Source organism: Gossypium arboreum, chromosome 6, assembly GCF_025698485.1.
Source record: "Gossypium arboreum isolate Shixiya-1 chromosome 6, ASM2569848v2, whole genome shotgun sequence".
NCBI classification, from domain to species: Eukaryota; Viridiplantae; Streptophyta; class Magnoliopsida; order Malvales; family Malvaceae; genus Gossypium; species Gossypium arboreum.
The window spans coordinates 88317233-88343799 of record NC_069075.1 but is presented as its reverse complement, the minus strand read 5'-3'; the positions used below and the strand labels follow the sequence as shown (position 1 = coordinate 88343799).

Genomic DNA, 26567 nt, shown 5'->3' with positions numbered 1-26567 from the left:
TTTGTAGTCGGGAAATTTTCTAAAAACCCATTTTTAAGGGAAAAAAAATTGTAAATCTGTAATCGTAGACACTATTAGCTGCTGGTACCGTTCTGCTGAAGGATGTGGCTGACAACGGAATTACATTTCTCTCTGCCTATCATTCTTGCTGGTTACCTACCTCACCAAATTTCGCATTTATAAATCCACCTTATTGGCATATTAGTACCTTTGCTTGTGCCACATTAGTTGGCAGGCACCATATCATTTTTTCATTTTCATTTTCAAGTTTCAACACTCAAAAGGGAAAGAAGATTTACCTGCTCCATTGATACTAAACTAACTACAGCCTTTTCCTATTTACTCCACTCATCTTCAGTATTTGCACTGGGAAGGAAGCTCCTGTTTTTCAGACTCAAACTTTCTACTTCTATGCCAGTCTGGTAAATTAAAATTAATTTAACCTCCCATGGTCTACGCAAGAGTATAACTTCATCCTCACCAATCAAAATTTAACAAGCATAACTGGAAAATTTCAAGGTTCCTCCCTGCTTATGGGCAGAAAGCTAATACTAATTCTGATATATAAATGCACAAGGAGCTACTTAAATACTTCTTGATTCCATCCTCTATGGATCATCAAATGATATTTGAGAGGCTTTACCTTGTAGCAGCTCGTGCACTCATGGACGAATGGTACGAGGTGCTCCTCTGTTTCCTGTAAGAAGTATAAACATCATCATATTGACTTGCCTCATTGGGATTAGCTGTTGCTCCGAGTCCTAACCTTCCCGAGCCACAGGATCCTGGTTTCTGCTCTGCGCTTCCGGTAGCATATGTTCCTGAATCTTGGTCTACCTGGAGATTTGGGGGAGGAGGGATGCAAGCTCCTCCCTTACGAATGGGAGGTTCTATCTCATACTCATTATCTTCATCTCTTGAATTAGATTTCAAGGATCCTTCAGAAGGGTTAACCTCTCCAATCTCTTTGAAAAACTTTGATACTCTCTCAAGAATTTCTGATGGTGATGCATTGGATGGAGGTATAACTGTTGGTATATCCAAAGGACTCAGGGGAGAGTAAGGCACCCCACTCCCGATTTGCATTTTTCTAACCATTCCAGGAATAAGACCGGGTGGGAAAAGAGGGTAGGGGGACAACTTCTCACCAGTATTTGCAGATTGTTGGCTAGATGACTGAAGATTAGAATTTAACGGCACAGAGCCTGGAAAAGCCCCAGTAGGGACTGAATTTGGAAGAAATTGCTGGTTTGCTAGCGCTGGTAGCAGGGTATGGGCCCCTTGTTTATCAGGGATCTCTTGGTCAAGCACAGTTGGAATAGAACTTTGTTTGTCAGGCTGCCACATAGAGACATTATTGTGTGCCGTCTCCTGCAATATTCCTGCACGGTAAAATTTTAGGAAATAAAAAATGAAAGAGGAATTAGAAACTCATTAAATGACACATAACGTAAAGCCCAAGTCCTTTATTTAGATAAAAGAGGCAACCTGCAGGTGTTGAGGACTCCACTGAATCAAGAGATAACTCTTTTGGCGGCCCAGGAAAAGAATTAGCTGGTGGTCCACTAATCATCTCATTCTCAAGTGCATATATGTCATCTTGATTGTAAACTTCCTTGGACGCCCAAAACTGCAAAATTTTCTGTAAACGTGACCGGTTTTCCTCGTTTTGAGGATTGTGGTATATTCTTGCTAGCATTGAACCTAGAACAGGTTTAAATGCAAGGGCTTCATTATCGAGGTCACGAGGGTTAACCCTTCTCTGCAAACTGCAAATATTGAAGAGAAATGTCAGAAGGATCTGAAGGAACAATCAAAGAATCAAGACCACAGCAACAACAAAAAGAGCAACCATGCGATGCTAGGGCCTAGGAAGCAACTATTACTTTAGAAGATAATACACTCCAGGTCCTGAAGTGATTGACAGATACAACAGAAGATTGTAAGCCTAGGTTCTAAAAAGGAAGGCTGATCTAAGTTGATTTCTTACAAAGTTGTATAATATGTGACTTAGAATATCATGCAAGTCAAAAAATTATCAAACACTATACAGATGCATGTATGTATGTATGTATGTATGTATGTATGTATGTATGTATGTATGTATGCATGCATGTCTTAGATATCAAAAAGTATGTATGTATGTCTGTATGTATGTATGTATATTTTATTCATTGATTACAAAATTGATATTGATAGGGAGGATGATGTATGATTCTGAACCTTCTGAGTGCTGACTCAATCAATCTAATGTGATTGGATAAACTAAAACACAACAAAATGTCTAATTAAAATGAGAAGACAAATGCCCAATGTCTGAGAGGTAAGTACCACAAGGTCAGATAATCAAGTTTCAGGATCTATATAGTAGTAATCTAGATCTAGAAGAATATCACAGTTCAACTATAATTCTTTTAATTCAATATCATATTAATACAAGTCAACATTTGAAAGGTACAAGAAAAAATAGAAGAAAAAGAATCTAATGCAACAACAAGAAAAGGAAGAAAGAGATAAACAGTACCAAGAGCATACGAGCAAAGAAAAAGAGAAGGAATAGTTGATAAAGCATAAATCATTTGCAAAGAACCATTACATAATCTAAGAATCCATCGTAAACTAAACAGCAGCCATATGCCAAAGAGAAGTACCTGTCAAAAAGGATATCATTGGCAAGATAAATTACATGCAATTGCCTCTCTGAATCATCCAAAGCAAAAACCCTATCTCTAAGTGCCTCAGCCAAAGCTGGTGCAAATGGAGACCTCTGCATGAACCATATCTTGGCACTTTTGATTGACTCTTTGGTACCATTTAGATTGTTAAGAACGTTAGTAAGCTCCATTGCAACATCAGAGGGCAGTGGACCAGAAAGGCCTTTGAAGGACTGACCATAATCTGGCCGGCCAAGACCAACAAAAGGCTGAGGATGCTGATAGTGATGCTGCTGATCATAAAATGGAGGAAAAGCAGGTTGGTGCATTTGAGGAGCAGCAGCAGCAGAGGCAGTGGTGCCCATTGGAGGCGCGTTCAGAGACGAAGGATTCATGACAGGATTTGGAGGAGGATGCATCATAGGTATGGAAGATGGTGGAAAGGAAGGGTAGGGTCCACTTTGGGGATGTGTAGATAGCCAAAGCTTGTACCTGTAGTAACCATTCCCCTCTCCACCAAAGAGAAAATTGTAATCAGGATTATCTTGCTGCTTTTCACGGATCATGGCTTCAAATTCAGGACCATTCTTAGTTGCATATTCCACAAGCTTGTCAATACGCTTTTGGAGATCGGGATCAGATGGGGCAGCAGCAAGGGGCGGAGGAGAATCATAAAGACCATGGAAAGGTGAAGAAACGAGATGAGGAGGCAAATGTGAAGGGAATGTAGGGGGTGGTTGCTGTTGCTGCTGAAGATGAAGAAGTTGAGGGTGGAGTTGTGGTTGGTGTTGTACTTGCATATGGGGATGGTAAGGGAATTGAGAAGGATGTGGTGCTAGGAAAGGAGGAGCATGTACTGTTGCAGGGAACTGTTGATGTTGCGGAGGATACCCGAATTGCTGTTGAATATTGGCTGATTGTCGCTGCTGTTGGGAGTAAGCCATGGCATTGGCAGATGCAGCTGCATAATTGTGGGGTGGTCGATCCATAAGGTGGTTGTTGGAGGACAATGCAAATGGCTGTCACAGAAAAGAAGATATTTTTGGGCTTTAGAAATCCTGCTACAAGAAAGGAAACAGGTTCCATACATCATTATTTAGAGGCATTTTGATTTTGGATTTTCTTTTAATATGCAGCAGTTAACAAATTCCAAGCTGGAAAAAATGAAAGAAATGTCAATGAAAAAAGAAACCGATAGCATAGATCTAATCAATGTTGCTTCTTGGAAGAAAGATATAAAATGAATATCAGAGACAAACAAACAGAGCAATCAGATAAATAAACAAAACAAAATTTATATTTGGAAAAATAAACAAAACCCATAACTTAGAATTCAAGAATTACAACTGGAAATAAATATCAGAAACTTGGAAAGAAAAGGAAGATCTGAAAAAGGGAGAGAGCGAGCTTAACTTAAGGGAAGCAAAGTGATATGTAAGAAAAAAACTGGGCTTTTTAATTCTGCTTTTGGTATTTATAGGAGAAACTCGACCAATGAACTTCAAACAAGGCACCTGTTAGATTAGCACAAATTAGTATGAATGGTTTGGAGTTACAGGGAATAAAATAAAAAGGGAAGCGGAGTGAAAATAAAGTTGCAACAGCCTTTCACACTTTTAATCCTCCCTAGATTTTTGTTTATTTGTTACACTAAATAACTAAAACAGAATCATATAACAGATACAACTATAAGATAAAGGGATAAGAAAACTAGTAGTCGATTGTATTGCAATTCGCGAGTACCAAATACGAATCTGAAACAAAAACCCTAATGTGAACCCTAGTGGGTTTAAGAATTTTTCGTCCCCAGCAGTCGGCAGTCCGTATTATTTGCTTAACCGGAACTCGAAAAGCAATCTTGTATGCTCAATACAACAATAATATTAACAATTGCAATAATTCAATGACGAACGACAGAAATAAGCTAAAATAGTTTACCTAGTTCACGGTGGATAGAGTTGAGAGGCAGAGTAGAGACTTAGATTCGGATTTCCAGTTGAGTCAAACGACAATTCCTTCTCAGACCCTTTTTCCCCCTTAACTTTTAAAAACAAGGTTTCTTACCTTAGAAAAAAGCCTTTAGGAAAGAAAGGAAGTGGCAATGGCCGTTCCTTAATATCCATGGGCTTTTATGTTCCATATCCAACTGATCCGATCTATATCTCATATCCCTGTTTTTGGATTTGATTTGTCAAGAAAAGAAATTAATACTAAATTATGTCATTGTGTATTTTCTTGATTGATATGAATATTATTATTAGTGTAAGATTAATATGAATATTATTATTATTAATGTAAGAGTATGTAAATTTAAGTGTAGTTAAATTCATCATAACTTATTTATCTTTTTTCTTTATTTTTATTTTATAAAATGGTTAAGTTTCATCTTTAGTCACTCTAATATGTTTAAATTTGATATTTAATCTACACATTTTAATTTTTATCATATTTTTTCCATATATTTTATAACATTATTAATTATTTCAAAAATTTAATATGGTTAAACCATTACATGATTATATATAATTAAAATATTACATAATTATATATAATTTAAATACCCTAAGGGTCTTAAAATAGATACATGACTTCTTATTTCTTTTAGATTACGTAAATGTTTATTTTTTTGGCGTTTTAAAAGATAGTTAAATTTTAAATTTGATCTCTCTGTTATGCTTAAATTTGATATTTAAGCGCTACACTTTTATTCTAATGTAATTTGATCTTGTAATTTTGTAATGTAATTATTAATTAGTCCAAATAATTAATATCATTGATTTTTCAATTATAACACTACGTGATTATAATAATTTGAATACTCTAATGTTCTTAGAGATAGATACATCGCTTTATTTATTTTAAATTTTTCGTGCTTCTTTTTCTATATTATAAAACAATGATTAAACCTGAATTTTAACCTTTATACTATGTTGATATTTGCGATTTAATCTATATATCTTATTTTCGACATAATTTGATTATTATACATTTATAATGTCATTAGTTAGTCTAAATATTTAGTCCTCTTAACTATTTCAATCAAAATGCTTATGTCAAATTTTCTTTAGAACACTATTCGATACAAAATAATATTATCAAAGACAAGTTCGGATGAATGTGTTTAAGAAAAATCTATATAAACATTTTTAATGTTATTTTTGTTGTTATATGATTATCAAATGATTTTTTTAATTTCAAAATACTACACCAATAAAATTAATAGAAATTTAATAGTAACAATATTTGAATCTAATTTTTAAATAAAAATAGATAGTTTAAAATTTAAAATAGAGTAAAATTATAGTATATTTTAATTTTTAAATTTGTATTCCTAATTTAACACAAAAATCATATTTGTTTTTATAAAGGGAAGGTCATACACTATTTTATATCACATGCCTTTTTCCTTAATATTTTTGCCCAATAAAAAATAAAATTTTAATATTGATCTCTCTACATCATTAAAATTTAGGATTTAGTCCATATTAATTATTTTAACAAATATATATTACAAATTTAGTATACATTTAATAAATAATTATAATTAACAATTGGTGTTATGTAATAAATATGTTTACAGGAAATTGATATAAATAACAAAATTATAAAAGATGGAAAAGGGTTTAAATTTTATTTTTTATAAAAATAAATTGTGATAACTGATTCATATCACGTCAAATTATGATCAGGAAATAAAATACACTGGTTCGTGCCTTTTACTAAAAAACCTATCCCTAAACCCATTATTTCTTTTTTATCAGAGCCTCTAAACCCTTTCAGGCTTTCTGTTTGTTTCTCCTCCTATCCAGAATCCAATATTAATTTGCAGCAAAGGGTTCAAAGGGAAATGCAGAGGTGCTTGTTGTCTTCTCCTCCTACTAGTAATTGTGCAGCACTGCGTCTTCACCCGTCGTTGATGCCAAAGGTTCTTTTTCTATCTCTCATTCATTCTTTTTTCTTTTTCTGGATTACTGAAAATTAGGTCTTTCCTTTTCTTGTGTCTTAGTTTTTACCATATCATGCACTTTTTTATCAGCAATAATATTTATGTGCTCTTAGCTGTTTGATTGTATAAACTGATTGTGCATTGGTGTTTCAGTTTCAGCTCAAGGTTGTTAAACTTATTTCTTCAATACCATCTCACCCTAGATTTAAGAAACTCAGACCCCCTTCAAGCCTCATGCCTAGCTATCCGAATTTCGCAACTCTTCACAGTGCCTTTACATTTGCTTTGCCGCCCAACCACATAACTTACACACTACCTCGGAATAGAAATGTAATCTCTACATGTGTGACTCCCCAGGCTATGCGATCAACCTCAGCTTTTGTGCCTCTTTTCAAAATGTTTTTTTCTCACTCCCCTCCAGTGGCAACTAAGAACGATGGTATGAGTGTTAGAGATGGAAAGAGTAGTGGCTTCAGCTTCAGACGGTTTCATAGGCATTGGAAGAAGCTAAAGGGAGTGGCTGCTCTCAAAGGGGACAAGGCTGCACCTTTTGAGTCACCTGCTTCAACTTCACTGCTTAACAGTGCTAAACCGGACTCTACTTCAAATTCACTGGTTAACACTGCTAATCCAGACTCTACTTCTACTTCATTGGTTATCAATGCTAAGCCAGAATCTAAAGCTAGTCTGAAAAAGAAAAAGCAGTCGAGAAGCAAGAACAAAAAGGAACAGGTTTCTAGCACTGTTGTTTCAGAGGAAACACCTGTGGCGAAAAGCTCTAAAACTTCTTCTCTAGTAGGGACTTCAAATATTAGCAAAAAAAATGGTCAGCGTCTGAAACAGACTTCAGAGGTTAGCAGCGATTAAATGCTAAATAGAATTTGGATATTTTGGGCTTTCAATATGCATACAAATTGTATACGCAGACACACATATATGCACTATTTTCATCTGCGTGTCTGTGCATGGTTTCAGATCTTGTAAATATTTTGCTAACAATGCATTCTTCCAGAAAATTTCAACTGGCAACTTACTTACTGAAGCTCCTGATGGTTCTGCTTCAACCAAGAAGCAATCCAAAAAGAATAGTACAGGCTCAGGCAGAAAAAGGCAGCCAGTGGCAGATGTTCATGAGCCAGTTCAGAAACAGGTGCAGAAAAATATATCTCAACGAGAAAAGCCGCTGAAGCAGCTATATCCTCCCACTGTGAAGTCTGTTATGGTGGTTGAATCTGTCACAAAGGCGAAGGTTATACAGGGCTACCTTGGTGATATGTTTGAAGTCTTGCCTAGCTACGGTCATGTTAGGGACCTAGCTGCTCGGTCAGGATCTGTGCGACCGGATGATGACTTTAGCATGGTATGGGAGGTCCCTAGTGCTGCATGGACGCATCTTAAGAGCATCAAGGTTGCACTGAGTGGGTATGTAATCATGTCCCTTCCAAGCTTTTATAGTGAAAATTGTGAGTTTTTTTGGTCAGATGTCTTATGGTCTAATTTACAGATGTTCCACTAAATGAAAATACTTTCATGTTCCTCTCTATCACTTGCAATAAATTCTTTGAGATCATATGTTAAGTTTTATGACAAAAGTATACCTATCCAGATGCATGATGTTGCTGAAAGAAGGTATTTGTTGTATTCCTTTCTATCGCTTTTAATGAATTCTTCAGATCAATCTTTTAATGAGAAATCTTATGATATTGTTTAAGTGATACAGACTTATGTTGTAATGTTATCATCCATGATTGTTACCAATTTGTTCAGTTGTGTTTGTTAATATATTTTTCAGTTTCTCATCTTCCTTTCCTTACTCAGAGCAGAAAATCTTGTTCTCGCATCAGACCCAGACCGCGAAGGAGAGGCTATTGCTTGGCACATCATAGAGATGTTGCAGCAGCAGGATGCTTTAGGTGAAAATGTTACTGTAGCAAGAGTTGTCTTTCATGAGATAACTGAGGCATCCATCAAAAGTGCTCTGCAAATGCCACGGGAAATTGATGTAAACTTGGTACATGCTTATCTTGCTAGACGTGCTCTTGATTATCTGATAGGGTTTAACATTTCACCACTATTATGGAGGAAACTACCGGGTTGCCAGTCTGCTGGACGGGTGCAATCAGCTGCTTTGTCTCTTATTTGTGATAGAGAAACAGAGATTGATGAGTTTAAACCACTGGAGTATTGGACTATTGAGGTTCGCTTTGAAGAACCAAATTCTTTCCCTGCACACTTAACTCATTTTAATTCCAAGAAGTTAGGTCAATTCTCAATCAGTTCAGATACAGAGGCAAAGGATGTTCAGCAGAAGATTAATATAGAAAATTTTAAAGTGATCAACTCTAAAAGAAATACAATGCGAAGAAACCCACCTGCACCCTACATAACATCAACACTTCAGCAGGATGCTGCAAACAAATTAAACTTTCCTGCAACATATACAATGAAGGTTTGTAAGTTGTTGATTTTCTTTTTAGTTGTATAAAACCTGTGGAATTTTAGTTATCTTTATCATCTGCTCCCTTTGTGATTAAACTTGGTTTCATAGTCTTGGCCATTTGAAAGTCCAATTTTCCAATTTTTCCTCTTTTTATTGGAAACCTTTGCCTGAGTGGCAATGATATTTTCTTCTTTAAATGTTGATTTGCTATTTTGGTTGGTGTTACTCTATATATAGTTGCTTGGAACTTTTTAGTAAACTATATGGTTGATTGAACTTTTATAACTTGACATACTTTATTTGCTTTCTTTTTTACATGCTAAATTATATGTATGGTTTTTTACATCCTTTTCACTCTTAACTGTTTGCTTCTTCCTCAAGCGCCTCAACATATAACTATCTGGTAGGCTTTTCAATATTTTTACTAGTTCTATTTTCACATAAACAATGCAGCTTGCTCAGAAGCTTTATGAAGGAATTCAATTGTCAGATGGTAAGGCAACTGGGTTGATAACATACAGCAGAACAGATGGGCTACATGTGAGTACATCTTTGGTCTCTATATTTCTTGCTCCAGTTATGCATTGCCTTTCATTTTTTTCCTTAAGTAAAATGGTCTTGAGTGTGCACATACCCTGCACTAGAGGTCTTCATGTGTCTTCCTCTTGCTTTGTAATGGCTTTGAGGAATCTTTTATTTTAATAAATAGTAATAGCAAATTAGAGGTTTGATTGAGCTACGCCGAGGAAGAGGAGATACCTGGTGTAAATTTAATTTGGACTCTTGGGAAGACCATAGCTAGAGATTTCTTGTCCTAAAAGGTCAGGAAAGATGGAACACATTCTAGGTGTCTTCTGCCATCTTGTTTTCCTTGAACAAGTCTTCATTGTTGGAGTTGCATCATCTTGGTTTACTTCAAGTGCCTTAATTGCATTTAATTGGTTGTTTAGGGCATACACTTTTGCTCTTGGCAAGGCTGATCTCTGAGAAATCGAGTATTTTTATACTAAATAGAACATAAATCGAGTTTTATATACAACCTATGACACTACTTTAGGAAACTCTAAGTTAGGAAAGATACTAAATAGGAGATATGATCCCTTAAAATAAGGGATTTTAATAAAAAATATCTACAAAATATTCCTAAAATATTTACGAATATTCCTACACTCCCCTCAAGTGGAGAATATACATTGTATAATCCCGGCTTGAATAGGAATTTATTGAACACGTGTTTTGGCAAAGCCTTGGTAAGAATGTCGCAATCTGTCTTCGAAGGAATGTAAGAAAGAGTGGTTGTCTTTTTGTTGACTTGATCAAGCAATAAAATGCCTATCAATTTCAACATGCTTTGTTCGGTCATGTTGAACGGGTTCTTGGCAATCTGAATGGCGATTGATTATCACACAAAACTTCAAAGTGATCCTCCGATTTGTGCCAAGTTCTTTAGTAATTTAAGTAGCCAAATTCCTTTGCATATCCCCAAAGCTAGTGCTCTAAATTCACTTCAAGACTACTTCTTGAAACAACAGATTGTTTCTTACTTCTCCAAGTTGTAAGGTTACCCCAAACAAAAGTGCAAGACCCACTAGTGGATCTTCTTTCGGTGAGATCTCCACCCAACTAGAGTCTGTAAAAATCTTAACAGATTCATCTTGTGTCTTCTTAAACATTAAGCCGTGTCCGGAGTTTTCTTCAAGTACTTGAGAATTCTATTTGTCACGCCATATGCTCTTCAAGAGGATTAGTCATGTGTTGACTTATCACATTTACGGAAAAGCTATATCCGGCCTTGTCAAGGATAAGTAGATTAGTTTCCCAACTAACCTTTGAAATTTCTCTCTCGTCTACTAAGGACTCATCTTCTTTATTGAATCTCAAGTTTGCCTCCATTGGTGTATCACCGGCTTACGACCAAGAAAACTAGTTTCTTTGAGTAAATCAAGTACATACTTTCTCCGGTTGATCACAAGTCCTTCTTTTGATCTTGCCACCTCCATTCCTAGGAAATACCTTAGCTTTCCCAAGTCCTTGGTTTCAATTCCTGCTTAACAACTTCTTCAAATTGCTAATCTCTTCCTCATCATCTCCAAGAAGAATGATGTCATCCACATACACAATTAGGATAGCTTTCTTATTTGTAGAAGTTACCTTGATGAAAAGCGTATGATCGGCAAGGACCTGCTTGTAGCCATTTTGAAGAATGACTTTAGCGAACCTCTCGAACCAAGCTCGGGTGATTGTTTTAACCAGATAGAGACTTGTTGAGCTTGCAAACCTTGTTGCTACCTTCAATAGACTTTGAGCGTGTGGCAATTGCATATAGACTTCTTCCTCAAGCTTGCCATTAAGAAATGCGTTTTTACATCAAGTTGGTGTAATTTCCAATCGCAATTTACAGCCAAACTTAGGAGTACTCGAATAGTGTTAAGCTTTGCCACAGTGCAAAAGTTTCGTGAAGTCTATCCCATATGTTTGCGTGAAACCTCCGCCACTAGTCTAGCTTTGTATCGTTGGATACCGCCATTGGAGTTATACTTTACAAAGAAAGATCCATTTATAGCCGATGACCTTTTTTCCTTGAGGAAGGTCCGTAATGGTCCAAGTAGCATTTTCTCTAGTGCACAAATTTCCTCTTCAATGACCCTTCTCCATTTTGGATCCTTTAGAGCTTCAACTATGCTTGTGGGAACTCGTTCTTTATCCAAAGTTGCTGTAAATGCTTGAAAAGACGGCATCAATGAATTATAACCAAGAAATTTTTCAATAGGATGCTTGGTGCCTTGTCTAACCCCTTTTCTAATAGCAATAGGAAAGTCATCTAGAGTAGTGGACTTATCGATTTCTTCTTCCATTTCGCAATCGGACCCAAATCCAATTCTCGGCAAGAATCGATTGCAAAAGCATCTCGTGGATATGTCTTCTTTTTCTTGTGTGACACGAAGTTGTTTGGGTGGTGGTGTTTTTGAAGACCATCAATTGGAGTAGGTGTATTTTCGGAAGAGTGTTTAAAGTGGGTGTAGGTGAATTAGTCATAGGTACTACAGGAGAATCAATGGGAGCATTCACGGTGATGATCTGCAGTAATGGCGAACAAGATGGCAATTCAAGGTTGAGAATGAAGATTAGGAGGAGATACATTGTGGTGAAAATCACTCCATGTTTCCCCAATTTCAGCCTGAGTGAAATAGGAATCCGCTCATTAAATGTTATATCCATAGTGGTGAAAAATCGTTTAGAAGGAGGATGATAGCATTTATAACCTTTCTTAAGTGAAGAATACCCAACCAATACACATTTTAAAGACTTAGGATCTAACTTGGACTTATTACGAGCAATATTTTGGATAAAAACAGGCAGCCAAAAATTTTAAGTGGCGAATGGAGGAGATAGGCTTAAAATGAGGAAAGTCTTTGCAAAAATATAGATTGAGGCGTTTGAAATTTTAAAACCTTACTAGGCATCCGGTTGATTAAATATGTGGCGCTTAATAAGGCTTCCCCACAAATATTTAGGAACATTAGTGGTAAATAGAAGAGAACGAGTAACTTCAAGAAGGTGCCTATTTTTCTTTCGGCAATGCCGTTTTTTGTGGGGTTCCAACACAAGAACTAATCGAACTATGCCTTTTTCCTTAAAAAATCACCTAAAGACCAAGCAAAAATTCACCGCCATTATCAGATTTAAAGAGCTGGATTTTAGACCCAAATTGAGTGAGAACCATGTTATAAAATTGCACAAAAACACTAGCAGTTTCAAATTTATCTTTCAGCAAATAAGTCCAAGTTATCCTACTGTGATCATCAATAAAAGTGATAAACCACTTACAATTATCAGCATTCTTCACCCAAGAAGGGCCCCAAATATCACTATGGATCAAAGCAAAAGGGTAAGAAGGCTTGTATGTAGAAGGAAAATAAGATGATTTAGTATGTTTGGCAAGAGAGCAAACTTTGCAAGTAAAAGAATTAGGCCTTTTATTAATGAATAGAGCAGGAAACAATTTTGCAAGGTATTGGAAACTAGGATGACCTAAACGAAAGTGCCATAACATAACAGTATCAACTTTTCCTAAAGCGGTAAATGACTTGGAGATCTCGATTTTAGGAGAGGTAGGGAGGATGTAGAGACCATTATGCAAGCTGGCCTTACCAATCATCTTCTTCGAGTTCAGTGCCTGCAAAGTACAATCACGATCATTAAAAATTACAGAGCAGTGCAAGTCTGTGGACAATTTACTAACAGAGATGAGATTGCACGCCAGATTTGGTACAAAGAGAACATTTTTAAGTGCAATCTGTTCATTGAGAATAACAATTGCCATGTCCTCTATTTTGCACAAGGTACCATCACCGCTTTGTGACTTTACCAAAGGTATGAAAAAATTGTGAAACAATGCCTTGTTACCGATCATATGATCCGTAGCACCGAATCGAGGATCCAATTAGGAGTCAACGGGAGGAGAAAATGCGAGAAGAAAGGTTACCTTCGGATCTTTTATGACCAGATTACCTCACAAGACCCTTGAAACTTTCCAAATAGTTTTTGAAGTTCAACAACTGCATTCTTTAGTGAAACTAGTGACGAGGTGGCAACAAGGCTTGATTTATTATCTTGAGAGTGCTTGGACTTCCATCCTGAAGCTTATCATGAAGCTTCCAACACTTCTCCTTAGAGTGGCGGGCTTTTGCAATGATCACACCAAGGTCTCCCGTTTGGAAGAGGGAGATGATTGATGGGTCGAAGAAGGCGATCTTCGAAGTGGAAGATGGTTCATCGACAAGATCACACACCTTGGCTTTCTTCCTTCTTAACCATAGAAAGCCTCTCGAAGGGAGGAAGAGGAGAAATAGCCGAGACCGCCGCGAACCTCGTCCAGGTTGGAGAAATTGAAAAAGTCTTCGTTGAGTAACAATTTGCTGATAAAGAGCAGCATCTCTTGGATCTACTCAATCATAATGTGCATACAAATCTAATTGTTGCCAAAGAGCACTAAGGGTATTGTAGTAGAGAGTAACAGCATGGTTCCTTGTTTAAGAGTGGCTGCTTGATCTTCAACATGATATAATTCAGCAATGTTATCCGTGCTAGAGTAGGTTTCGCGGACTGCACTCCAAATTTCAGCGGCTGTGGTGTAAAGAAGAAAGTTTCGCTTATACTCGGGGTCATGGAATGAAGGAGCCAAGTCATAACGACCATTGTCACGCATCCACTTAGCAAAACCAGCATCATCACAAGAAGCTTCTTGATTTCACCAAGAACGTAGTCCAATCTTTCTCTGCCCAAGAGAAAAATCTTAACCGATTGGGACCATTCAAGAAAATTGTTGCCATTCAATCGATGGCGGTGATAGTCGACCAAACGAATCTGATGGAGCATCGGAACTAGAAAAATTTTCTGGATTTGAAGTAATCTCCAAGTAGGAGAAGGAGTTTGGACATGGTCTAGGTTGAAAAGAAATCGTAACCTAAGCTGATACCATGTAGAAATCAGAGTATTTTTTATACTAAATAGAACATAAATCAGAGTTTTTATATACAACCTATGACACTACTTTAGGAAACTCTAAGTTAGGAAAGATACTAAATAGGAGATATGATCCCTTAAAATAAGGGATTTTAATAAAAAAAAATATCTACAAAATATTCCTAAAATATTTACAGAATATTCCTACAGATGCCTTATATTTGGTTCATATTCTCGTTCAATAGAGTACAACCTCTTGCTATTAATTAGTTGATATGCTGCTTGTCATGTGTACTGCTATTCTGGTACTTGATCCATGCTACTGTGGTAGAACATGAACTGATACTGACGACCATGGTTTCAGTTGTATGGATATTTTGTTTATCTTGTTCTCTTCATTTACTTGTCTTTCCTAAGTCTATTTTAAATTTTCTGCACTAGTTTCTGATATGGTTGGTGATCTTTTGGGTTTATAATACTCTTTCTGTTTATTTTGTTAGATTTCTGATGAAGCTGTCAAGGACATTCGCTCCTTGGTTATGGAAAGGTGACTTTTCGTATCTGAATTGTTAGCTAAAAAAATATTATCTTCTTTTACCTGGATGCTGATATCCTGTCAATATGCCTATGCTAACATTTTTGCCATGGCAGTTATTGTTGCATATCTATAATGTAACTTTAATTCTTATATATTTGTGTATCCTACATTTTAGGTCTGGTTGCTTGTTGATTGTTATGATCAAAGTTTATTATCTATATCTTCCTTTGAAGTTCTTAGTGCAGCAAAATAAGTTATTGCATTTTCCATTGATACACCAATTTATTGTAGGCTGCGTTGTAGCTTAAAGTCCCTGTTTAATATTTGGCACTTTTGCTCCTTTTAACTTGCTGATTGTAAAGAAAAACTTAAATTTCTGCAGATATGGGTCCCGGTTTGCCCCAGAAAATGCATGTAAGTATTATAAGAAGGTCAAGAATGCTCAAGAAGCACATGAAGCGATTAGACCCACCAATATTCGGAGGTTACCATGTACGTAAACAGACTTTGTTTGTTCTATCTTGAGAATATGTTATGTTTTACTTTGAACTGTACTACAGATATTTTATTTCTAGTGTGAAATCTCACTACCAGTTATCAACTGAATTGTCCTTAATGCCAGCTATGCTTGTTGGAGCACTTGATGAAGATTCATTGAAGTTATACACTCTTATTTGGTCAAGAACAATGGCATGTCAAATGGAACCTTCAATCCTAGAGCAGGTTGGAGTTTAAATTCCCTTCTTATGTTTATATGATGATTTTTTGATTCATTAACTTCAATTAGAATAAGCTGGCTTGATTACTTACCATCTTTTGGTGGCCATTGTGCTTCTTAGCAGCTGCATTGATTTGTTCCTCAGGCAAAAATCTTCTTTTTCTTTTTTTGCTTTAGTAATTGCATTTACTTGCATGCGGTTTATTTTCTCTTTCTTCTAAAAAAATTCAGACATGGATAGATTAGTATTTTTCTTTATCTGCATGGTTGTGGACCATTATACTATCATCTATATAACATTCATTGTCCTAAGCAGATACAACTTGAAACTGGGAATTGTGATGAGTCCATCATTTTCCGATCTTCATGCTCAAGAGTAGAGTTCCTTGGTTATCAGTCTGCTTATCAGGTATAATATACAGTTTTTCCTGTACATTTGTGCAGACTGCATACATTTTCTGGCTGCTCCTTTCAGTGTGTAATGTGGATGAATGTGGGAGATCTTTGTGCTCAACACAGAAAATCTGAATGCTTTGTGGTCTGTTGATGGTTCAATCAAAGTTTTCCTGTTTCCATCTTTATTTGCAAGGTTGTCTACTTTGTGTGTGTCTATATTGTAAATGTACGGACAGTGGTAAATTTTTTCCTTGGACATAAAATGGCATCAAATGTTATTTCATTTCCTTTTTACTAGATTTACTATATTTTTGTTGCTTATAAGGTTTATGCATTATCTATTGATGTTTCTTAACTCATGGTAAAATCACTTATAACTGAGTAATGTTTTTGATTGGCTATTGAGGTAGGCATGACTCAAATCAAAATCAAATGCCAAATCTTGTGGGATTTCTTAAATTTGCTTCATAACTATAACTAAATCTTCTTAATTAAAATGAAACATTTTCACTATTTTGTGCAAAATCTCCATTTTATACGAATTTAAGTTCATAATAAAAGGTAATTTATGGGGACAGAAACGTGAAATTATCTAGGACTATATTTTTGGTTTACAGGCATAATTGCAATTTGTACATAGATATATAAGGTTATTTCACTGTAATTAGTATGTTACATCATTTTCATGTATCGTTTGAGTGTTATATTTGGTGTTTTGCCTTTTATTAGGGTTTAGGGGGTTGTTTAGTTATAAGTACCCATGTTAAGTTTTTCGAGGTGTCGGATTTACATTGCTATTTCAATTAATTATTGAAGTTTCACAATTTTGATTGAGATTTTAGATTATTTCTTTGGTGATTTGATTTTAGAATACTTGTTCTACATTGGAAATGCATGAGCAACATGAAGATTTACTTGTAACACATTTAACATGATTGGTAGCATGTCTTAAAAAATTGACTTTTTGTTTCCTTTTTCTATTTATGTTATTTTAATTTTCTAGGATGTGGAATCTGGAACAATCAGATTTAAGGATAATGAAGCCAGCCATACTGCTGAGGCTTTTGGCATTCTTAGTTCCTTGAAGGTACTCAATTTTCATTTTATTTATCATTTATTTTGAATTATTTAATATTTTGATTTCCATGATGCTTGTTAGTCCTTCTATTTCTATTATATAATGTTCCTCAGTTGGCCTTTAGGCATGGTCCCTGACAGAATTTTAACTGCTTCTTCCTGTGGTCTCAGTGTAGTTTTTAGCAGTGTCGACGTTGCCCCCAAAAAAAAAAAAAAAAAAGAGAACTCTTGAAGTTAATGTGTCGCTATGATTTTGAAAGTTTTGGTAATTTTTTGTGTTCCTTTTTCAGTTTGTGCCATCACTAACTAATCTGTTTTGCAGAAGGGGGATCAATTATGTATTGGTGAAGTAGAAATCAAGCAGCATCATACTCAGGCACCACCACGGTATTCTGAAGGATCTTTGGTACATCTTCTCAACTTACTTCAAGTGCTTGCTAGCAATTTTCTTACTCAGTTAATTATAATGTAATCATGCTTCAGCCATTGCACTAAAGTATGATGTCTAGGTGCTATCATATAAAGTACACTAAGATACTTTCAGCTTTTGGACGAAGTATCCAAAATTATTTTTCAAATATTCTGTTCTTTCTTTCCTTCATATATGTTTCTTTGGTGTTGATGTAAAATATCTAAATATCATCCTATTCACTTCTTGCAACACGGGCTGAGGAAGGGAAACAGTTAATCAATTATGCTCACTTTTCTTCTTATGCAATGGGCTGGCCTTAACTTCCTAATGCTGCATTTTAAAGGTTAAGAAACTGGAGGAGCTTGGAATTGGTAGACCTTCGACATATGCCTCAACATTGAAAGTTTTACAGGTAAAAATGTAGAAATGGTCAATTTTTAAATTCACCCAAAAAGTGATTAAAATTAAAATGAAGCTTGAGGTTTTAATTTCAAAAATGTCAGATGCATGAACATTATGTAAACAAAGTAAGCTGCCCAGTAATGCTCTTTTTAGAAGCTCTGCATTAATACCATGCATTCATGTGCATGCTCAGTAAGGTATGTTTTTTTTTTTTTTTTTTGGGGGGGGGGCAATAACTCAGTTTAATTAGTGTGGTTGCACAAAAAAGTTTCATTTAAACTGTAGAGAATTTAACCAAATTGGAATTGTTTAGATTGTTGTGAACATACTGGATTTAGTTTGAAAGACATGATTGATTTCACTAAGATATGACATCAAAAATTTAAAAAAAAAAATTACCAGGAGTTGGGAGATTTCAAATACGGCAAGAATGGTTCGCCCTTTGGCTAATTTAGTATTACCACCTCAAACAACAAAGCCAAAATATTCACTATACACACCAGAAGTAAAGTTGTATCCCTTTAGAACGAGATAATTAACTGCTAAACTTCCCAAGCAAACTCAACCAAGAAAGTACTTTTAAAGAAAGCCATAAAAGATAAAATCTCATACCAATTTACTCTTTGGGTTGTCACTATGGCCTATTTCTGTAAAGAATGCTTATTTGAAAACCTGCTTGAAGTTATTACCTTGTATGGGAGTCTAGTAATTCCAGAAGGAGCTTATCCACTAAATTTTCAAGATCAAAAGAAATAATTATTATGTAGTTTGATTGTTATTCTTTCATAATTTGATGCCATTGATTTTATGATATGTTGCAAATTTTCCCGCACTTTTCCTTGCAACTGCTGCAGTTTGTTGGTCTTATTTACCATCAACTTTCATGTTGACTAGGCATATTCTAACGTCACATTCTTCACGTTTTGTTACATCAGGATAGAAATTATGTGACAGTAAAAAGTCGTGTACTGTATCCTGAATTTCGCGGTCGCATGGTATGTTATCTCCTTCCTACTCTATTTGATTTTCTGTACTTAATATTTTAGCATAACTTAATATGTTAAATAATTTCTTGCACTGCAATAATAATAATAATAATGATAATAATAATAATAATAATAATTGTTTATTGCTGTTATCCTTCATTTGTCAGTATTGGGATTTTTTATTAAAGTTGGGTGTTCCACATATCGCCAACTAAATTTAAGTTAGATGCTTAGCTTAGCATGCTGTCAGAGCCAGGTTTCAATCCTAGGACCTGTGTTATGGCCCATCCTTAGGGAGTTTTTCCCTGAGTTGGCCTTTGTTTAGCTATGCATGAGGGGAAGTATTAAGTTGTATTGTCTAACATCTACTAAGTATTGGATTTATTGTGGCCTTACATAAGTTTGAACCCTCCATATATTAGCAAATGATTTTAGGGTTTGATGCAATAATCATGTAGATATGGGAAGGCATAGGTAATTATTATTTCAAGTAAAACTGGCAATACATAGTTCTTGCCTCAAGTAGTGATAAGTAGCTGTCCAAGTAGCCAACAAAATGGGAAATATGATTTCATAGCTGAAAGTGGAACCAGTTGAAGTATATTATAATATATTGGTAGTTTGTTTTGGGATTTTATTGAATTTAAAAAAATCTACCAGTTTCAAGTAATTAATATATGTAAACAAATTGAGATTCTATATCTACTATTCTCTAATACTTCTGGGATGATGTCTAGGTCTCAGCATTTCTCTCTCACCATTTTTCTGAGGTCACTGATTACAGTTTTACAGCTGATATGGAGACAGAAGTAAGTGGCAAGCTGCTCAATTGTGGTAGCTTAAAGTCTTGTTAGTTTGTTAGATTTGAAATATTTGGAATGTGGTTCTTTCTTTGTTACAGTGGTGTTATTAACCTGTTTCACTTGTTACTTGTATTTGCAGCTTGACAATGTTTCTGTAGGCTTAACTGAATGGAAAGGGCTCCTTAGGGACTACTGGACACGTTTCAGCTCATATTGTAGTTGTGCTGAAAGTGTTCACATTCATCAGGTATTCCAAGGTTTTCTTATCCCATACCCAAGCTTCCCATATATATATTTAATCTTACAATATATTGGTTTCAAGTTTTAGTTAAGTTAGTTTTAATTCAGGTGGAGAAGATGTTGGAAAAGACATTTGGGGATTTCTTGTTCGCTTCTCTCCCTAATAAAAGCAGGACATGTCCAAGGTATGTTATTCTGTCTTTTTTGCTTCCGTTGGCTTCAGTTATTAAATTTAAAAAGGAATATAAGATAGACAAAAAGAAAAGAATATGAAGAATAGCAAAGAGTATTTAGTAAGATAAAGATGTTGCAAACCTCCTTGGTGAAAAGTGTTTGAGCAGGACCCTAAAACCTTTGACAATATCCCCAAGGGATTTGGTAACATTGGTCTGATTGTTTAGGATAACTTGTTTAATATAATATGTACCATTATTTTTGGTCTTTTAGTAGAAGAGTAGAGAAAGTTGGTTATCTGAATGGAATTACACAATCCTATGGATGTGGAAAGGAGTGGATAGGGTTAGTCATACATAAATCAGATGAAGGCATTTTAAGCATGTGCAAACAAAGAGCAGATTAAATCAATGCAATTTGCTCATCAAGTTTGGCTCACTTTATTTATCTTTGAACCTAACCTTTGTTCAAGTTCTTAAGCTTGATTTCAGCACTTGTTGATTAACTTAAAGGGAAATGCTCAGCAGATATTGATCCTTCCACAATCTTTGCCAGCTGTTTTTCTTTCTTTCACCTATTTGCAGCTTATTGCTATAGTATGATACGGACCTTTGGAGAACCACACGTCAAAATCTAACTATTGAGGTTGAAGAGCCTAGGTTGATATAAACCATACTAGGAAATCCCTTACTTTCCTACGTGGGATACAAGTCTCATACCTTGCAATTGGCACATAATAATATTGTGCGACATTATTATTTAATCTAGCCCTGGGTGAACACTATAATGCCGACATCACCGCCCTGCACGATTGCAACTGGGAAATATGATGGTTGGCTCTGATTCCAATTCATATGAACCTTTGGAGAACCACACTCTAAAAGCTAACTATTGAGCTTGGAGGGCCTAGGTACATAAATCCCATTAGGAAATCCCCTACTTTCCTATATGGGATCCAAGTCCCATACCTTGAAATTAGCACATAACATAGTATTTGCCCAACTACCATGTGATATGTATTTATTTGTTTATTTATTTTTATGGCTCAATAAGGAGTTAAGTAGGGTGAGAAAAATTCGATTCAACTCGAAAAAAATCGAAAAAAAGTTCGAATTTTGAATTATTCGAATTGAATTAATCAAGTTAATCGAATCAACTCAATTTTGTTTCGAATTTTGAGTTCGAATTGAGTTGAATTTTGGAATTCGAATAAACTAAAATATCAAACCATTTTACTTGCCCCAAAAAATTTACTTCCTTTCAAACCCTCAAAACTTTTTTCCTTTTATTTTCCTTGTACTTACCCTAAAAAAATTTACTTCCCCTCAAACCCCAAAACCTTTTTCCTTTTATCCCCCCCCCCCCCCCGAACTTTTAACTAAAACTTTTTTCCTTTTGCTTTCCCCCAAAACTTTCACTTCCTCTTAAACCTCAATTTTTTTTCAAATTTATATCTACTATTTATATTATTGAATTGTTTAATCATGCTAAATCTTTATAAATTTCTGTTAAAATTAAATTATTGATGATGTCAAAATTTTCTGTTGGTATAATTTCACATTTTATTTTTAAAATAACTTTTAATAAAAATCACATTTTTACATTTAATATATTTTTAATTTCAAAATACATGGTGACAAGAATCGAAGATAATTGAAGCAACTAAGCAAACAAAGAAGCTAACCCGTATATAAAAGATTAATGAATAAATTATGAGGGGATTAAAGTTAATAACAAATTTGATTACGATGAGAAAATTTCATTACAGTGAGTGGCAGTGGCTACAATGACCCAAAGTCATTTTTTTTAATTTAGCTTGAAAAAATATATTATATTCGATTCCATTCGAATTCCATCTCGCTCGATTCGGTTCTAGAAAATTTCAAATCAAGTTAGATGATAAAATAAGATTCATTAACTTGATTAACTCGAAATTTTTTCATTCGATTCGATCAAACTCTCACCCTTAAAATAAGTACAGTGTTACAACCCATCTTGTTTCTTTAAACCTGATCTAGATAACCTCCAACTCTATATTGAAAAGTATGGGTCTAAACTTGATGGATTACCTAGTGAAATGGATATTGAAGATAATAGACTATTGTTAGTTCTTTTATTGCGCAGTTTTTTATCACTAAAGACATGCTTCGTTTATATGGGAGTTGTTAGCAGATCAAGCTTAGCTGCTGGAATAAAATCGCAATTGAGAAACCTAGGCCTTAATAAGAGAATAGAAACTAATGGCCTTTCCTAACCTAGTTTGGCCCGCGAAGCATCCACAACATTACTCCCCTCTAGGAGAAAGAGCTTGTCCTCAGACTTGATGTCGGGATATACTTGGCAAAAAGTACCTTCCTCAAGAGTGATTGATATTTTTTAGGTGCTCACACATCCATCGATCATTATTGGAGTCGAATCAAAGGTCATTTTATCAGATAAAACAATCACTACTACCCATTATTCCTTCCCATATCATTTATTAGCACCATTGAATAAACCACTTCGAACTTGTAACCAACATTAACAATTTTAAAAAGTAACCCAGCTAAGCTTTCTCTATCAGCAACTCCCATAAACCCAAACATGTCTTTAGTAATAAAAAATGCACATTTGTAAAAGAAATGACAATGGAGTCTCTATCTTCTCCAATATCCATTACACTAGGTAGTTGTTACGGTCCCGACTAATGGCTCTTGTCACCGAACGATTCACAGGCAATCCGTCTGTCTTGTCAGGGCTCTTTCCCTGATTTTTACCTCTTCCTCACGAATGATCTATGTTGAACAAGTGGAGCTCGTCGAAGGGAATTCTAGACCTTCAGACTTGTTGAAGAATCTTAAATCTCGTAAAATTTCCTTAATCTGGCTTAATTTTATTGCTACCAATTGGCCTCTTAAATAGAGGTTACATAGGTTTACTTATTTGAATAAAAGACTTATAAGCTAAGAAAAATAAAGACTATAAAGCATGAAAGACTCCTTATCTCTCTAAAATACTTTTAATTAAAAAAGATCTCTTAAAATACCCATGAATAAAATCTCCTAATAAAATATAATGAACTAATCTAATAATAATTAATTGACATGCAACGGTAGTTCATCAAAGAGAGCCTGAAACCTTAGGAGTCCTTAGAGAGAGACCCAGATCTCTTTAGGGTTTTGATAAAAGTTCAACTTAGGTTTCATTATTTCATTTGTCTTTTGTATAAGGATCAGCATATTACATAAATTGGGAATCTACTCTAGAAAGGAAAAAAAATCAATTGAAATAAAATCTGAATGAAGAAACCTAAAGAAAGAAATCAACTGAAATCGAGAAACCTAAGCCTTAATTAGATAAGTGAAGTTAATGGTCTTTTTGAACATAGGTTTGACCACAAAAGCATTCACAACATACATGCATCATTTTAAATGGAAGGAAATACTCTAGTAGGACCTGTTTCTTGCTAATAAAGTTGATGTTTCTCTAGCTGCATAAATGGATGTAATTATTATCTAATGAAGTTTATGTCCTAGGCTATTTGTTGCAGCATTTATTGTTTTTTGTATCCATGCATTCATTTTCCTCAGACCATTTGTCTTGTTAGCGTGAAACCTATCAGATTATTCATGTAAATTTAGTGATAATAGCGGGTATTATTGCAAATATCATATGCCCACTGCCCACTATTAAAGAACTATAGCAAATGGGTGAGATATGGGTTCCAACCAAAGCCTTTCCAAACTCTATTCATTTAGAGCTAAAATGTCCTTTAAAGACCTAGCAAGGAATATTATGCCTTTTTTTGTTTTATTTTTGCATGTATAGCATATCAATTTGTTACAGTATTACTCACAATTATATACCTTGAATTATATATTATATATTAATTAGTTCACCAGTCAAATAACGCTCACCGTTTCTTATTACTACCTTCTTCAGTTGCATGGAGGGAACGTTAATTTTCAAAGTAAGTAGGTTTGGCGCAGGCTATTTTATAGGGTGTAACCAACATCCAAAGTGCAAGTAAGTGTGGAGCAGTACGATAATCACTTTATTTTGATGTATACATGCATTACACTTACGAGTACATGCTTGCATGTGCCTTTTGGTAATTATTTGTTTACAATTAGTAAGAGCATTGTGATGATGTATTTTCTATTCACTATCATCTTTTGAGTTTTTGTAAATGATTGATTTTTATTTTTATTTTTATAGATATATTGCTAAGACATTATATGGTGATGAGGAGGAAGAAGAGAGCCCTCAAAAGAGCAACACTGTCGAGGAGCCAAAACTGTTAGGTCTTAATCCAGGGTCCAATGAGAAGGTTTGCATTTAATATTGGTCCTAGTATCAGTGAACAAGGATTTTTATTTTTATTTTCATTTGAATATTCTGTTACCATTTGTTATAACTAGACACTAAATTGTTTCTTCCATACTCATTTTTAATTCCCTCGCAGGTTTTGTTAAAGAATGGCCCTTATGGATACTATGTGCAGCTTGGAGAAGACAGGACTGGTTATTTACCTAAGCGGTCCTCTGTTTCTCATGTATGGTTATATCTATTTTACTTTTTGCAGTGTTTCATACTTGTGGTGGTTTATATTTCCTGAAAGGAATCATTTCTCTTGTTGCTACAAAAGCACTCAGTTAATGAAATACCAGCTAACTAGAATTTTTTTTATTCATACCACCACCTTTATGCTGAGAAGGAAAACAATACTTTGAAAAGGTGAAATGGTGATGTGATCTAGTATGTGAAACTACACAGGACAAGCCAGTTGTATACGGGGGTCATTACATGGATTAATGCCTCTTGTTTAGCCTAATAGTGACCAGTAAATACTTTTTATGTTTTTTAGATGGTACTTGTAAGTACTGCTTGATATGTCACAACCTGGTTAAAAACAGATCTGCATCTTGTTTTTTCATTCAGATAAAGAATGTGGATACCATCACCCTCGAAGATGCTCTTGAGCTGCTGCGCTACCCTGTAACATTGGTACTTTAGCCATCTTTAAAGAGGGTTATGTTTTCTTTATGCTGCAGAATGTCCAACTTAAACTTTTACACATCTTGGCAGGGAGAACACCCTAAGGATGGGCACCCTGTGATACTGAAGCTTGCAAAGGTTGGATTCTCAGTTCGCCATCGACGCACCACAGCTTCTGTTCCCAAGGTTAATGGTGATAGAAAATTATTTCTTAGTTCTTAATTTGTTTGCCATTGATAATTGGGCATGGAGGCTTCAAAAATAATGGTGCTTGATATGGTGTTATTAGCATAGGAGACAGATAAACATAATTCCAGTACTGGGGCACCAATTCTTGTAGAGACTCCCATGGAATGATTTGCGGGGGATGTAAACAAAGGATATGGAAATGGAATACCGAAACAAAAAAGAGTATCCCTTATATGCTGGCCAACAATGTTAAAACTGTTAGAAGTTGTAGGAGATAATGTATTCTAACACTAAAAAGCTAATTCCAATGTCATGGTTTGATTGGATATGATTGCAGAGTATGAAGCCGAAAGATGTCACCCTAGAGAAAGCATTGGATCTTTTGTCAAGTAAAGATGTAAGAAGATCTGGGCGACCTAGGAACAAACCAAAGGTTGAAGAAGCTATAGAGAGCAGTAATGTTGTAAACTAGGGGAGCAGAAACTTAATTTTGGGATGAATAAAAGGTTTTTGGCTGCTTAGTTGGCTTCATTTGACAGCAAGAGGAATGGATTGTCAATTAGCATAGATAGCAATTGTAATTTAGGTTGGAAGGGGGCCCGATTTTGTAGGGATTGGCTTTGGTATAAATTGATAGTAATAGAACTGTCCATAGGTTGGGTTATTCACCTGTACTATAATATTTTTGAGAAGGTTTGGGTAAAATTATTAAACTAAAATAGGTTTGAGAAAAAAAAATTAAGTTCATTTAAAATATAGGTTGGAATTAAGTTTGAACATTCAAGGTTTCTAAAATTCTAATATATTATGTTTTTTTGTATAATACGTAATTTACAGCACATACAAACATTAATTTGAAGTAATGTATAATATCATAATGTAAACATTAATAAAAGGTTAGGATGTTATATACAAAATTTTAATAATGGAAATATACATAAAATTATTAAATATTAAGTCCATAATAATATAATTTTATTTTCAAAAACTTAAAAAAATGTGGATAGGTTTTTATAAGTATAAGTGGGTATGTGCAAAATTTTAGTTTTATATTTAAGTTGAGTTGAGCTTGAACAAGTATAAATTATATTAGTGGCATAATTAAGATGGTTTTAAATTTGGTTGGCCATTGAGCACTTTTGCCTTTGT

The 26567-nt window shown here is 34.9% G+C and overlaps 2 protein-coding genes across 8 annotated transcripts; one reads left to right on the top strand and one right to left on the bottom strand.

Moving 5' to 3' along the window:
- Positions 1 to 384: 384 nt before the first annotated feature.
- On the bottom strand, positions 385 to 4847 carry LOC108486378 (uncharacterized). 6 transcript variants are annotated; one of them, XM_017790412.2, is made up of 5 exons: positions 4593 to 4846; positions 4068 to 4168; positions 2652 to 3715; positions 1489 to 1769; positions 385 to 1382 (listed from the first exon to the last, which is right to left on the bottom strand). In XM_017790412.2, the coding sequence occupies exons 3-5, from the start codon at positions 3641 to 3643 to the stop codon at positions 640 to 642; spliced, it is 2016 nt and encodes a 671-aa protein (XP_017645901.1). In that variant the 5' UTR covers positions 3644 to 3715; positions 4068 to 4168; positions 4593 to 4846; the 3' UTR covers positions 385 to 639. The 6 variants fall into 6 exon arrangements, with proteins under 6 accessions (XP_017645901.1, XP_017645900.1, XP_052885767.1 ...); XM_017790411.2 differs by having other exon boundaries at positions 2652 to 3712; XM_053029807.1 differs by having other exon boundaries at positions 2652 to 3673.
- A 1467-nt stretch (positions 4848 to 6314) lies between these two features.
- On the top strand, positions 6315 to 26241 carry LOC108486102 (uncharacterized). 2 transcript variants are annotated; one of them, XM_053029530.1, is made up of 22 exons: positions 6315 to 6579; positions 6958 to 7452; positions 7613 to 8022; positions 8419 to 9049; positions 9494 to 9580; positions 15007 to 15053; positions 15427 to 15536; positions 15667 to 15767; positions 16079 to 16171; positions 17162 to 17245; positions 17558 to 17641; positions 17991 to 18059; positions 18985 to 19044; positions 19773 to 19844; positions 19978 to 20085; positions 20187 to 20263; positions 24174 to 24257; positions 24450 to 24561; positions 24697 to 24786; positions 25173 to 25238; positions 25320 to 25415; positions 25756 to 26241. In XM_053029530.1, the coding sequence occupies exons 1-22, from the start codon at positions 6502 to 6504 to the stop codon at positions 25888 to 25890; spliced, it is 3189 nt and encodes a 1062-aa protein (XP_052885490.1). In that variant the 5' UTR covers positions 6315 to 6501; the 3' UTR covers positions 25891 to 26241. The 2 variants fall into 2 exon arrangements, with proteins under 2 accessions (XP_052885490.1, XP_017645416.1); XM_017789927.2 differs by having other exon boundaries at positions 6316 to 6579; positions 6754 to 7452.
- Positions 26242 to 26567: the final 326 nt, after the last annotated feature.

Coding starts and splice junctions, on each gene's coding strand:
- LOC108486378 (XM_017790416.2), bottom strand. CDS start 3,643: ATGGATCGACCACCCCACAATTATGCAGCTGCATCTGCCAATGCCATG. Junction 1,770..2,651: donor AATGATATCCTTTTTGACAG/GTACTTCTCTTT, acceptor CAATATTTGCAG/TTTGCAGAGAAGGGTTAACC. Junction 1,383..1,488: donor GGAGTCCTCAACACCTGCAG/GTTGCCTCTTTT, acceptor TTTACCGTGCAG/GAATATTGCAGGAGACGGCA.
- LOC108486102 (XM_017789927.2), top strand. CDS start 6,502: ATGCAGAGGTGCTTGTTGTCTTCTCCTCCTACTAGTAATTGTGCAGCA. Junction 15,537..15,666: donor CAATATTCGGAGGTTACCAT/GTACGTAAACAG, acceptor CCTTAATGCCAG/CTATGCTTGTTGGAGCACTT. Junction 20,086..20,186: donor AAAGTGTTCACATTCATCAG/GTATTCCAAGGT, acceptor GTTTTAATTCAG/GTGGAGAAGATGTTGGAAAA.